The sequence below is a fragment of the Sprattus sprattus genome (genome assembly GCF_963457725.1).
Source record: "Sprattus sprattus genome assembly, chromosome: 18".
In the NCBI taxonomy this organism is placed as follows: Eukaryota; Metazoa; Chordata; class Actinopteri; order Clupeiformes; family Clupeidae; genus Sprattus; species Sprattus sprattus.
Window position 1 is genome coordinate 14,913,670 of NC_137916.1, and position 14,206 is coordinate 14,927,875.

General features: G+C 40.6%; 1 protein-coding gene across 1 annotated transcript in view; it reads right to left on the minus strand.

Annotated features, from left to right (window-relative positions):
• Nucleotides 1–14,206, minus strand: part of taf2 (TAF2 RNA polymerase II, TATA box binding protein (TBP)-associated factor) — a 30,936-nt gene that overhangs the window by 5,529 nt on the left and 11,201 nt on the right. Inside the window, exons 13-22 of the mRNA XM_080855766.1 lie at nt 13,698–13,812; nt 13,479–13,588; nt 12,813–12,878; nt 11,439–11,691; nt 5,058–5,198; nt 4,841–4,951; nt 4,134–4,327; nt 2,457–2,596; nt 1,737–1,806; nt 1,220–1,329 (exon numbers count right to left, since the gene is read on the minus strand). Of these exons, the coding sequence (XP_080711892.1) occupies nt 1,220–1,329; nt 1,737–1,806; nt 2,457–2,596; nt 4,134–4,327; nt 4,841–4,951; nt 5,058–5,198; nt 11,439–11,691; nt 12,813–12,878; nt 13,479–13,588; nt 13,698–13,812 (1,310 nt within the window). The remainder of the gene's footprint in view (nt 1–1,219; nt 1,330–1,736; nt 1,807–2,456; nt 2,597–4,133; nt 4,328–4,840; nt 4,952–5,057; nt 5,199–11,438; nt 11,692–12,812; nt 12,879–13,478; nt 13,589–13,697; nt 13,813–14,206) is intronic.

Genomic DNA, 14,206 nt, shown 5'->3' on the forward strand with positions numbered 1-14,206 from the left:
GGGGTTATGCAACTGTTTCGGCTCGTTTTGCTTGGCTACAATAGATACTTCCAAGATGTCAGTCAGCAACTTATCTTGCCTTGCATAGCAAGTGTGTGACCGTTACTGCAGGTCAGCTGATGTTAGTCAGAGTCCCTAATCTCACATTACTTGTCAGCCACATTTGTGTTCTTGAAGTGGGTAAATAAAGCGGGGTAATATTTGGACACCACATATGCCGCGACAATACCATGTATGGTGTGGGGATGGGACTTCCCCATGTAGATGTGTGTACTTTTTTAGCTCAAGTCTCAGTTCTACGGCTGAGAAGGACCTAACGCCCAAGCTTGGAACAGAAGCCAGTCTTTGCCCTTCGCCCTTTTCCCTAGAACGGCTTAGCCAGTACCTGTCTCAACATATCTGCTTCATTCAATGTCATCTGAAAATACATGCACACTACCAACTAGTGAAATAAACCCAGTGAGCTTAGGGAAGTAAAAAAACAGCTGATTCAGAGACATAAATGAAAGGATCATAGAGTTGGCTGACTGATCGCATGCAGCTTAGCGTGATAAAACTAGCCCTCGAAAGAAAAGTATCAAAGAGAACAGAAAAATATGTTAATGTCTTTCAGTTTGAAAGAGCTACGAAGACATTTCCACATTTGTTGGACGTGAATGAAACACTGTTAGAGACATAATCAAGAACACTTGGAAATTGAATGAATTATTCATGGAGCAATGGTCAAATGTGAAGGGCAAAAAAAGATCCTCCATCTAAGAGAACTAAGGTTGGAGTAGACGAAGAAACTGGGCAAAAAGTGAAACCATTTGAGATGACCAGTCTGATTATGTCTGCCATAAAGCATGCAGACTCCTGAAATCACATCACGCCACAACAACCAAATGGGGGGTGGTAGTTTTCTGTCTCAGGGTTTGGGCAGCTTTCCTGGATGCCTGGACTGAACCAGCTAACTAACTTCCCTAACCATGAAGCCATGAACAAAAGTTACAGCACAGAAAATGTTAGTTTGTTTTGGACTTAAGGGAAGGAAGCATTTGGATGTAGTCAATACTACAGCTAATGGCAGAATCACAGGGATATTGTGTTTTAAATGTATTATTCAGTTGACCTTGGTTTATTTTACTGACCCCCCCCAGAAAACCATCACTCGAGTGCATTCTGTGTGAATCTATTGTTGTAGTCTTCTAATGTTTGGCCAAAATTAATCTAATCTTACCTGAGTTCATGAGCTTCCACAGTTGGTCTACAAGCGCTTCAGTGCAGAGTTGGGACTCAGCTGCTTTGGTAAAGGGTGGGTTATTCCCGAGCATGCTTAGGATTCTATGCCTGGAATAAGAAGCAGAGCACATACAGCAGTTTACCTTGTGTCGTGTGCACACTGACTAACTCAAATGGCAGTAACAGGTAGGGCAGGTAAGTTCACGACAGTAGCTAGTTACATGAAGAATCAATGAGTCGTCACTAGCATCTGCTACTTCCATGGCGACACCATAATGGCAGCCAATCATTATCATTTATTCTTTTTTTCATTCTTAGGGAAAAAATGTGCAGTCTGAGACCATTCATTTAGAGGGTTTGTCAGTTGACACAAAACTTTGTTGCCCTACAACAAATGGGTTCGAGATAACAATTTTAAGGACAAATAAGAATAAGTAAGGACAAAATGAAAACAGGTTCTGGTCAAAGGGCAGGTCAGGTCTCCCCGGGAGAAAAACAAACAAACAAACACTGACCTGACATAATGTATGGGGTCATTCTGGACCATGGTAAGCAACCACTGCAGTTCCTCTGAGCTCCTGTCAACTACCAATAAACACAAGCAGGTAAAACACATGCCCCCGTCTGCGGCTCACACAATGCAGCCTTTTAGCAGCCCACCCGCCTCTAGCAGACCACCAGCTCACTCAATTACATTAATATGAGCAATATGGTGGAGGTGGATGGGCATGAGCCGGGCCAGACAGAGGGAGAGGGGGAGGGGGTAACACAATAACAGAGTGAGGCTTTACATCATTGATGATGCAGAGTGATGAGGTGATTGCAATTGACTCATTTCCAATAGTAGTCTCGCAAAAGAAGCACGGATGAAAATAAGAAGTGAATACATGGCAATGTGCAGCTGGCTCAGTCACTTTTTCCACATAAAAATAATGACCAGTTTTATTTTGCTCTTAGGGAGAGCAACTAATCAACAACCTCTTCAAGCGCTTCAATAAACTGCCATAAACTTGACTACTTCCCAAATTTGACTACAAAGGCAGTAAGATTACACACTCACATTTAATTACAACGGCTACAAATATGCAATACACACGATACACCAAATTCATGTGTGTCTATCTGTAAGTTCACATGTGAAATGAAAACAAGTATTTGGGTGAAAAGGAAAACAGGGGAAGATTTTGTTAAAAATGTCTTCAGATAAAGGGGACATCGTGACCAGAGGTGCCTACCTCGTGTGTAATCAACAAGAGCTTCCAGGGCAGCAACACGCACATCAACAAAATGGCCGTGCTCCGCATAGGACTTGAACAGGCTGGGATCGCTGGGAATGTGGCCGTTCTTCTGAAGTGTGCGGATGGCTCTCAGGCAGCTACATATCACAAAGGCACAGCAGCAGTGTCAAAGTGCTCTATTTGGATTGACTTGTTTTACTAAATAAGTACTAAGCTTTAATTCACATTGGTTTTCCCAAGAGCTTCAAGTAACATGAAGACACTATTCAGCTGAATCGACTACGATATCCAAAATATGCACAACTTATTTTGCACAATTTATTTAAGCACAGCTGATATGTTTAGCTTGGCATAAAGGCTATGCAAATATAAGATTTATGTAAACAGAGTTGTGTGCAATAAAATTCATGAACACAAGCTGGATACAGCCTTATGCTGGAATATGTCCAGAATCTGGGGTTAGAAATTTAGTGTAATCATTTCCCACAAACAGGATTGTGGAGTAAACTGGTCTGATCTGTGAGCTGTAGTTTACTGGTCTAGAGCCCACATATTTAACAGGAAGTTCACACACTCACGCCTCCATAAATCTTATTAATTTGCATCCTCTAATTTTTATTTATTTATATATATATATATATATATATATATATATATATATATGTATATATATTAACAATTTAAAACCTGTCTAAACATGGTGGCCATGCCACAACTGTAGTAGCCAAGAGAGGGTTAATACTTAAGCAATATAGTACGAGTTGGAGTGGGGTAGGTAAGGGATTATCCCCTACCTACCCCACTCCCACGAGTGCTATATTGCTTTTATAAAACAATTCTACAGTCAAAAAATTAACATTTCAACACAAAGTTATTGATTAAAATTGGTTTATTTCGCCATTGTTTCTCCGCAACAAAAAATAGTTCCATCGTCAACGTCTTGGTTTAGAATTATTAGAATTTTGAATTAACGGTTATCATCAATGCTAAAGAATGTTTCATCACTGAGTGATTTATTATTAGCTGTGAAAAGTCCGAGTTGGTATGTTGACGGATAATCCAACTCATGGAATGTCTCTCGTCCAATCAGAAACAGCTAAATAACACGATAGAACCCAATTGTTTTATAAAGTTATATAATGAACAGTTGGTAAGTGTTGACCCAGTTTATGCATCAGGACCATCAGAGGTCTTTAGATAGCACTTAAAACATATCTGTATTATATCAGTCTGAAAGGGACCCTGGCTTCTCTTCTCTCTCTGCAGTGGTGCCCATATACATCTTTGGTGACGTAGTCAGAATGCAAACTTATCATCTCGAACTGCCTCGTGCATGGCTGCCACTACCACTGGATGGAACCCAGCTATGATGCGCCTAGCAGTGACAGTATTCTTGAAGCAGGACTGTCCTTTCAGTAGTTCTTTCTTTGCATGACTAACAAATTAATTGATCAGTTACACTGACTGAACACAGAGTTTGTGTTCGATACCTAAGAGATAATGTTCCTCAAACAGGTGCTGTGATTCTATAGAACCTACCTAACAGTGATGATGTTCCTGTGACTGGCTGTGATTCTATAGTACCTGACAGTGATGATGTTCATGTAACAGGCTGTGATTCTATAGTACCTAATAGTGATTATGTTCCTGTATCAGGCTGTGATTCTATAGTACCTGACAGTGATGATGTTCCTGTAACTGGGTAGCAGCTTCTCCATGTTGAGGAAGCGGGTGATTTCCTCCAGGATGAGGCGCACGTCTGCGTTCAGGTTGTCCACGGTTCGGACCTCGTTGCTAATGCTGATAGCAGGTGTGAGGGAGTTGCAGAGGGCATCAATCAACTCCGCCCTGTAGTAATTGTCAGAGAACTGCGGAGAGACAATATAACAGATAGATTGACAAATGCATAAGGAATATTTATCCTCCACCTTATAAAAAAACTCTTCTAGCTGTTCTTTAAATGCCTGAAAATAAGCATTTGGCTTCTTTTGGGGGGGAAGACATTTCGCCTTTTCAGATTGTGAGTTTATTTCCACCACTACTATAGCAAAGGCCAAATAGCCAAATATGGCCCATGCTCAATAAGCAAAGCACCCTAAAAAAACCTTTTAAAACTTTATTTTAGTTACTACTAAAATGTTGTTTATGCTGTTTGTATCAGATTTAAACAGTGATTCGAGCTTTGTACTTTTAAGTCTGCTTGACCATTCTATGAGTTATGAGTCTCTCCCCATTCATTTAGATTAGATAGTAGTCTGATCATGTCTGCCCTAAATACCTACCAAGTGGTGAGACTTGCCTATAATTTTATAATATTTTATTTATTAAAAAATTTGTAATACATTATTTCACATGCTTAAATAACTTTGGATATACTGCACCTTATTCTTCCTGTTGTCATTGTACTTGATGAGGTCCAAAATGAAGTTAAGAACGTCTTTAGGACATAGATTTTGTACATCTCTCAGCAAAGCCATGGCAACCGGCATAGTCTAAACAGACAGATAAGAGTTTAAACAGGTTTTACTTGAAATTGACAACACCACTCTCATTCTGAAAAGCACTGATATAAGCATAAAACATGCAGCATGTCCATGCCTTTTGCAGAAAGTAGGTCTGGAAGTTGATGAAGTTGTTGGTCTTGACAATGTTTGGGCAGCTCTTGCAGCAGAACATGCGGGTGAAAAGAGATTTCATGGCAGGTGGTCCGGTCCATGTGCTCATCATGGAGTTGGCAATCTGCAGCACAGGAATAAGAAAAAGAACTTTCTGGAACAGGGAAGCACTACTCTTAAACATGAGGAATGAAGTGGTATTACATCATGTGGACCAGCACAGTATATTTTACAGAGGGCTTTAAGCCACATATGAAGTAATGGCTCCAAGCTGTGAAACCTATGGAGATCTATGGACTATGTACACTAGGGCTGGACGATTAATACATTTGTTTTTTCAATTAAGGTTTTGGCTTCCCCTGGTTATGAAAACAAGAACTTTAGTTTAGCAATGATGGTCTCATTTTGTCTTGTGTTATAAATCCATATCCTTTCCTTAACAATGGTACGCTTCCGCTGCACCCTGAAAGCCTCCGAAAAAGCAAAAATCCCACCCAAAAAGCCTGTTGGTCAACTAGTAAGGCTATTTTTTTTAATATATACAGTCATGGACGAAAATGTTGGCACCCTTGCACTTTTGTCAGATAATGCACCACTACTCCCAGAAAAGTGTTGCAATTACAAATGTTTTTGCATTTACATGTTTATTTACTTAGTTTGCATTGGAAAAACACAAAAAATCTGAGAAATAATGCCCAATCTGACTTTATTCCACATAAAACTCAAAAAAGGGCCGGACAAAATGATTAGCACCCTCAACTTTATAATGGGGAGAACACCCTTAAAAATAAAGAAATACAAATATCTGAAATCAATTGCTTCCTGTAACCATTAATGAGGTGTCTTACACCTCTCTACTGGAATTTCGGACCACTCTTCTTTTGCCAACTGCTCCAGGTCTCTCACATTTGACTACTGATTTGAGATCATGCCCCAGTTGTGCTATGGGATTAAGATCTGGAGTCATCTCGGACACTTCAGAACTCTCCAGTGCTTTGTCTTAACCATTTCTGGGTACTTTTTGAAGTGTGCTATGGGTCATTGTCCTGCTGGAAGACCCATGTCCTCTGACGGAGACCCAACTTTCTGACACTGGGCCCTACATTGCGCCCAAAAATGATTTGGTAGTCCTCAGATTTCCTGATGCTATGCACATAGTCAAGGCATCAGGTTCCAGAAGCAGCAAAGCAACTCCAAAACATCGGTCCAGCTCCACCATATTAGCCTGTAGGGACCGTGTTCTTTTCTTTGAAGGCCTCATTTCGTTGTCTGTAAACTACTTTACCAAAAAGTTCTACTTTGGTCTCATCTATCTACAGGACGTTCTCCCAGAATGATTTTGGCTTCCCCAAGAAAGTTTTGTCAAACTCAAGTCTGGCTTTTTTAGGTCTCTGTGTCAGCAGTGGGGTCCTCTGGGTCTCCTACCATAGCATCCCATTTAATTCAAATGGCAACGGATAGTGCAAGCTGACACCGTTGTACCCTTTGTCTGCAGGGTAGCTTGAATTTATTTGGAAGTTGTTCTAGGTTATTTATCCACCATTCAAACAATCTTTTGTTGCATTCTGTCATCAATTTTTCTCTTCCTTCCACATCCAGGGAGGTTAGTGACAATGCCATGGGCTGTAAACTTGTTGATGACACTGCGCACAGTGGACACAGGAACATTAAGATCTCTGGAGATGGACTTGTAGCCTTGAGATTGTCCATGCTTTTCTACAATTTTGGTTCTCAAATCCTCAGACAATTTTTTGCTCTTCTTTATTTTCCCCATGCTCAGCGCGGTATACACAGACACACAACACAAAGGTTGAGTCAACTTTGCTCCATTTTAACTGGTTGCAAATGTGATTTCTGTATTACCAGCATCTGTGGCTCGCCACAGGTGAGTTTAAATAAAGATTAAAGGAGAATTACATGCCTAAAATACAATTATTTCTTAAGGGTGCCAACAATTTTGTCCGGCCCTTTTTTGAGTTTTATGTGGAATAAAGTCAGATTTGGCATTATTTGTCAGATTTTTTGTGTTTTACCAATGCAAACTAAGTAAATACACATGTGAATACAAAAGCATTTGTAATTGCAACTCTTTTCTGGGAGTAGTGGTGCATTATCTGACAGAATTACAAGGGTGCCAACATTTTCGTCCATGACTGTATATACAGCCGCGGAAAAAATTAAGAGACCACTTCAAAATGATCAGTTTCTCTGGTTTTACTATTTATTGGTATGTGTTTAAGTAAAATGTACATTTTTGTTTTATTCTATAACCTACTGGCAACATTCCTACCAAATTTCAAATAAAAATATTGTCATTTAGATCATTTATTTGCAGAAAAATGACAATTGGTCAAAATAGCAAAAAAGATGCAGTGTCTTCAGATCTCGAATAATGCAAAGAAAACAAGCTCATATTCATTTTTAAACTACACAATACTAATGCTTTAACTTAGGAAGAGTTCAGAAATCAATATTTGGTGGAATAACCTTGATTTAAAATCACAACTGTCATGTGTCTTGGCATGCTCTCCACCAGTCTTTCACTTTGCCGTTGGGTGACTTTATGCTACTCCTGGCGCAAGAATTCAAGCAGCTCGGCTTCTTTTCATGGCTTGTGACCATCCATTTTCCTCTTGATCACATTTCAGAGGTTTTTTATGGGATTCAGGTCTCGAAATTGGGCTGGCCATGACAGGGTCCTGATCTGGTGGTACTCCGTCCACACCTTTACTGGCCTGGCTGTGTGGCATGGAGCATTGCCCTGCTGGAAAAAACACTTCTCAGAGTTGGGGAACGTTGTCAGAGCAAAAGGAAGCAAGTTTTTCTTCCGGGACAACGTTGTACTTTGCCTGGCTGAGGTTTGTAAAAGACCATAAGGATTGAAAAAAGCGGACTGGAGGTTCTTCTAAGTTCGTCTTCTCTGATGAGTCCGATTTCACAGTAGGTGCAAGACTCTCTGGCTTGTAGGCCTCTCCAGGTCTCCGTCTAACCATCAGACGACCATGTGTTGGGCAAAGCTGAAAATTGGACTCATCAGAGAAGACGAACTAGAAGACCCTCCAGTCCGCTTTTTTCAATCCTTATGGTCTTTTACAAACCTCAGCCAGGCAAAGTACAACGTTGTCCCGGAAGAAAAACTTGCTTCCTTTTGCTCTGACAATGTTCCCCAACTCTGAGAAGTGTTTTTTCCAGCAGGGCAATGCTCCATGCCACACAGCCAGGCCAGTAAAGGTGTGGATGGAGTACCACCAGATCAGGACCCTGTCATGGCCAGCCCAATTTCGAGACCTGAATCCCATAAAAAACCTCTGAAATGTGATCAAGAGGAAGATGGATGGTCACAAGCCATGAAAAGAAGCCGAGCTGCTTGAATTCTTGCGCCAGGAGTAGCATAAAGTCACCCAACGGCAAAGTGAAAGACTGGTGGAGAGCATGCCAAGACACATGACAGTTGTGATTTTAAATCAAGGTTATTCCACCAAATATTGATTTCTGAACTCTTCCTAAGTTAAAGCATTAGTATTGTGTAGTTTAAAAATGAATATGAGCTTGTTTTCTTTGCATTATTCGAGATCTGAAGACACTGCATCTTTTTTGCTATTTTGACCAATTGTCATTTTTCTGCAAATAAATGATCTAAATGACAATATTTTTATTTGAAATTTGGTAGGAATGTTGCCAGTAGGTTATAGAATAAAACAAAAATGTACATTTTACTTTAACACATACCAATAAATAGTAAAACCAGAGAAACTGATCATTTTGAAGTGGTCTCTTAATTTTTTCCGCGGCTGTATATATAATCTATGGGGGGAAATAACTTACGACAGCCAGAAGATAAGTCAAGTTAAGCAAGTGCTGTGTAAGACCAGTGGTGTAGTGGGAATTTTTCAACACAGATATATCAATGTTTGATATATGACAAGCCATTTTTACATTTAATCAAACACTCCTATGTAACATTACATTCTAAATATCTAAATGTATTGAGGATATCTGCGATTGCATTCCTTCTAGTCATAATTCTAATTACAGATATCTAAAAATGCATTTTCTCTAGTCGCTATGCTATTTATGGATATTCATAATGACATTTCGAATAGTGACAAAGTATTTGTATTTGGGACTAGGACTGCAACCATGCTGATATTATGTTCAGAGTTTAGGTATACTGGGTCATAACTCATCCTTTTATGCACTAGTTATACCTTGGATAACCAGCAGATGTCACAAAACAATATTAAAATGTTCCTGAAAACCCCAACATCAGCAATAAATGTAATAGCCAGTCACTCGCTTACACAATACAATAATACTTGAAATAAAACACTACTGGTCTCGGTCCACAGATCCAAGTTATGACTGGCGTAAAATGATGTGACCTGACCGATGACCCGACATATACCTTAACACTGAACATGGTTGCAAACTTATTACTAAGTTAACATTCCAGAACCTGATAGTCCTTGGAATAACCTTTCTGGAAATGTTTCATTTGAACACCTCGTTACTTGTTCAGTAAGCAGGCAAAATATGATTTTAAATATTTTTGTTTTCTAGATTCGTGCTCAAAATTGTCCTACAAAAATAGATTTTCGAAAAACTATATAAACATATCTGTAAGAAAACAAAGCCATTTGCCAGATGCTTGTGTGGATGATGTGCAATAGGACAGTTAAATTCAAAAACATCTGTGAATAATTTTTCCAGATTTCACACGTTGATAACACTGTGACTATCGACCCAATCCTCTTGCAGAGTTTGAACAGGACATTAAATATAGAGGTAATTATCTGGGGCCGTATTCACAAAGAATCTTAGGGCTAAAAGTAGCTCATAAGTGGCGAATTTAGGAGAAACTCCTAAAAATAATGGGCGTGTCAGTCTTAAATGTAGGACTCCTAATTTTTTTTACTAAGAGCAATTCACAAAATATTTTATCCCTAAAAGTAGCACCTAAGTCTAGGACAGCTTAAAACTCCTCATGAGGACTCCTAAGTCACTAAGACCTATTCACAAAAAATCGTAAGATGGCTGCAGCCGACTTGGAATTGATAAAAGACATTGCTTAAACCGTGAAGGTATTAATATTGTCGTAGAATTAGCGCGGGATGCAATGACGCCTTTAAACAACGATGTGTCCCGAAGTGAAATGTTTGGAAACATAAAGATAGGCTATTTGGCTTCGCGGAAAACGCAAATGACGACACTGGGGATCATCATTCAGCCGTTTAATTCATCAAACTATCAACGCACTGTAGACCCCACATCATCCAACAGTTGGATGTACCGATGACTTGTGCATTTCAACGCAGAGCGGTCTGCAGCAGGTTTTTGAGAACTTACCAGCTGGATGCCGCTGGGGTGACAGTGGCTATTGGTCCTGGGACTATACGTTTCACGTTCGTTTCGCTTTGATCACTTAAGATTGGAGGGCTTAAAGGGCCGCATGTGCTGATATTTGAAGTGGTCAAGGGCTGGAAATATAATAGACTTACAGTTTGCTGGGTGCTTTAATTATTACTGCCTTGATTACATGCAATTGCCATATTTTATATTGATCGCTTTATATTTCTCTTAACGTGCAAAGTGTCATTCCCGTTGGATGCACAAACTTGTCATCATGCGTGTGCATTCTGCTAACTGCACTGTCCATAACTATTTAATATGACTTAATTTGAAGCCTAGGTTATTCTCTTATTTTCAGTCGATATAGTGGGATTGTTAGAGAGACGTCACGAATGAGTTTTTAATGAGAGAGCCTGTCAACAACCAATCACCGTCCTCACCCCTTCTAAACTCGTGCATGAGAAGCGACGTCATCCATAGCAACGGAGTTTTTATCTTAAGCTTAGGAGTTGGTATTATCCTTAGTATGAGTAGGTCTCAGAGCCGTTGTGAATCACTTTTAAGAAATTACTCCTACGTAAAAGGTTTTAGCGCGAGTTAGGAGCACTCCTAGTGGTAAGATAAAAGGCTTTGTGAATACGGCCCCTGATCAAAATGAGATGCTTCTAGCATGACATAATTTGACAAACTTTAAAAAATTATTCCCAAACGTTGCCCCAGTCTGTGAATGTGCCAAGAGTGGCAAAAGGGCACTCTGTTCAGATTTCTTTCTCAGACAGTATTTTGATATATCGAGCTGAAATTGGACAAATATTAGTTCCGAAGGTCACACTTTATGTGGTAACATTTTCAAAAATCAAGAAAATCAGAGATGGTTGGGCAGAAGGCATTTGTTGATTTGAGATAGAATGGGGGGGGGTCATTCACCTCAAATCAACAAATGCCTTCCGCTCATCCATCTCAGATTTTGTGTGTTTGTGTAAAACTGTAACACTAAGATGCCGCGGCTCCATACCTGGGCAAGGCAGAAACAGGCCAGCATGCGCACTTTGTAGAAGCACTGATCCTGCTCCAGGATGTCGGTGAGGGCGAGGCGTGAAGCCGGCGTGGGGAACTTCTCCAGCGCCGTAATGGATTCTTCCTGCGCCACCACGTCCCTCTCGTAGCGCAGCTGGTACTGCCACATGAAGTCGGCCTGCTCAAACTCCACCTTCCGCAAGATGGACATGTCCGGGTCAATCCGTATCCACAGCAACGGCGAATCGGCACTGAGGAAGGTTGCATGGTGGAGAAGAGAACTCTAAATGCTCTGCTAAAACTTCCCCTCTACATCTAGGAACCCCTATTTAAACCTAAGTCTATCCATCATCATGCAGTTACTGTTTGCTCTTGCTATTCACTCATTAATCAGTTCCTGTTAGAACACATTTAGACATATTTCAAACATTGGCACATCAACAACAACAAAGACACGCAACAGGACATGTGTTTTATTTGTGTTTTCGTATACTTGTGGTCAGGCAGACGTGTGCTGGCGCAGAGACAGAGCTGCTCAAAGCCATTCATCCAGATGCGAGAGGCGGGGGTGCTGATGTCCTCCTTCCGTTTACAGTGAAAGTGTTACCCTAAACTTAGACACTACACTGTACCCTACATCTTCCCTAATCACTCCTACAGCAAATAAACACTACTTAAATACATACCCTGAATATCATCATCATCAACCACCATCTTGTGCAGCTGGTTTTTAAGCGCAAAAAGCTTTGCTAGTGTGGAGTCCTTTTCTAAGATGTTGGACTGGAGGTATTATTTTACCAGATGTAGCGATTAGTGCTGTGATACGGTCCTCCTCACATTCATAGTAAAAAGATGGAGGAGCCCATGCCAAATCACAACACCAAACTGGACAACCACGCTGTTGTCCTCACATCACCCCTCCTCTCCTCTCTTTTATTTTTTATCTCCTCTCTGTCCTCCAGCTCACCCTAGCTCCAGAAAGCTGTTGCTGGCCCTGTCCTTTCCTCTACTGCCCTCGGGTCTGGGGAAGAAACATCAGCAGTAATCCACATTTGAATGGAGAAGAACAGAACTACACGTAAGAATACGCAAACACACAATTGAATACAATGAAGGAGGAACAGATTTCTCTGTATGCGACGTTCGTGGACTTTTCTTCAATAAACAACATCCACTTTGCCACCATGCCACAATATGTACCTGTGAAGTACTTACAGCACGTTACATCTGGTTCTGCAGTTGTAAAACAACATAGCGGGCCTTTAGACTACAAGATATATTTTGGTCACTGGCCAACAGAGTCTGCTGAGAGAAGAACAAGGGAAGCTGGAGATTGTGAGTGAGCACAAAAGATAGAAAGGTAAAGTCTTACTCCATGGCAGATAGGTCCATGTCCACTTCCTCTCCATTCATCAGAGGAATCTTCTTCTTCTTGTTCCTGTGAGCAGACGAGATGGAATAGCCATGAGAGGGGAGACACTAACATCAAGTAGTAGCCTACAGCATGTTCATAGCTTCAGAGAAAAGATACACGAGGAAATGGAGAAGATTGGTCATACTGTGATGTTGATTTCTGAAAGGAGAAAGGAGTGTTACTGGCTGAAAGGAGTCTCAAGGGGCACTAATAAATGCTGGTAAAATACAGTAGTAGTAAACTAAACTGGATATTAATGCTGCATAGACGAGGTTCTATAAGCCAGTCAGGCTCATTATCCATATGGGGTCTATATTATAAGAATTCAAGCCTTCTCCGGGTTTCCTGTAATAAACGTCATACACCTACATTAGGTTAAGAGAGGTACAGGGCATACATGGACTGCACTTCTTGATATCCTATCATAACAGATGTTGTACATAATACAATGTCTTTCTAAGTTTTCTAGTCTAGCATCCTACCCTGAAAAGTATTTTTGAAAGTGTAGTAAGTCAGATGAAGTGTGATGGGAAGATGTTAAGCAGGGCCATGAGACCTCATAGAGAGCACCTTTGGTGTTTACTGTAATGATGGCAGCATATTTATGTGTTGTGGCTTATTCACCTTCTGCTCTTGGAGTGGCAAGGTATATCATGCTTCAGGCTGTTCTCCTCAATCTGCAGGGTGTGGTTGAAGGAGCCATCCAGTTCCTGTACCGTCACTTTAATGGGGCCCTGTGGAAAGCAAAAAAAATACATTCAGGTTCCGTAGAAAAATACCTGCAGCTCTCTTGACCTTGAGACCACCTTAAGAGTGGGCTGCCACACACTAGCGAGCTCTTACCACATATTTCTGTGTGCCGGACGAGGTGTAATCCTGGCGGATTTCCAGCTCCAGAACATTCCTCTTCCTGTTAAAGGCAAAGCTGCCAAAGAACTTCACCACTCCACTCTGTTCTCTGGGAGAGGAGGTCAAGACACAAACTCAAAGCCTTGGGCCGATCCGTCCTCAAATGCAGCTTTCAGCCGTGGAGGGTATCACTTACCACACGGACATGTGCATAACAGACATGGGTAAAATGATGATGTGGGTTTAACGGTCTGGGCAAAATTCATCAGCTAACCAGTTCATGCACGGTGTGCAATTCTAGAACAACACTTCAAACATAGGCAACTTTCTAAAATCAGTGTCTACAATAGCTTTTCTTTTTCATTCTGATAATTTGAAATTTTCATTGTAGTATTTGAAGTTCTAATAGTATTTGTAGTTCTTATAATATTAGTTGGTCTAATAGTATTTGAAGTTCTAATAGCATTTGTTGTTCTAATAGTATGTGTTGTTCTAACAGTATG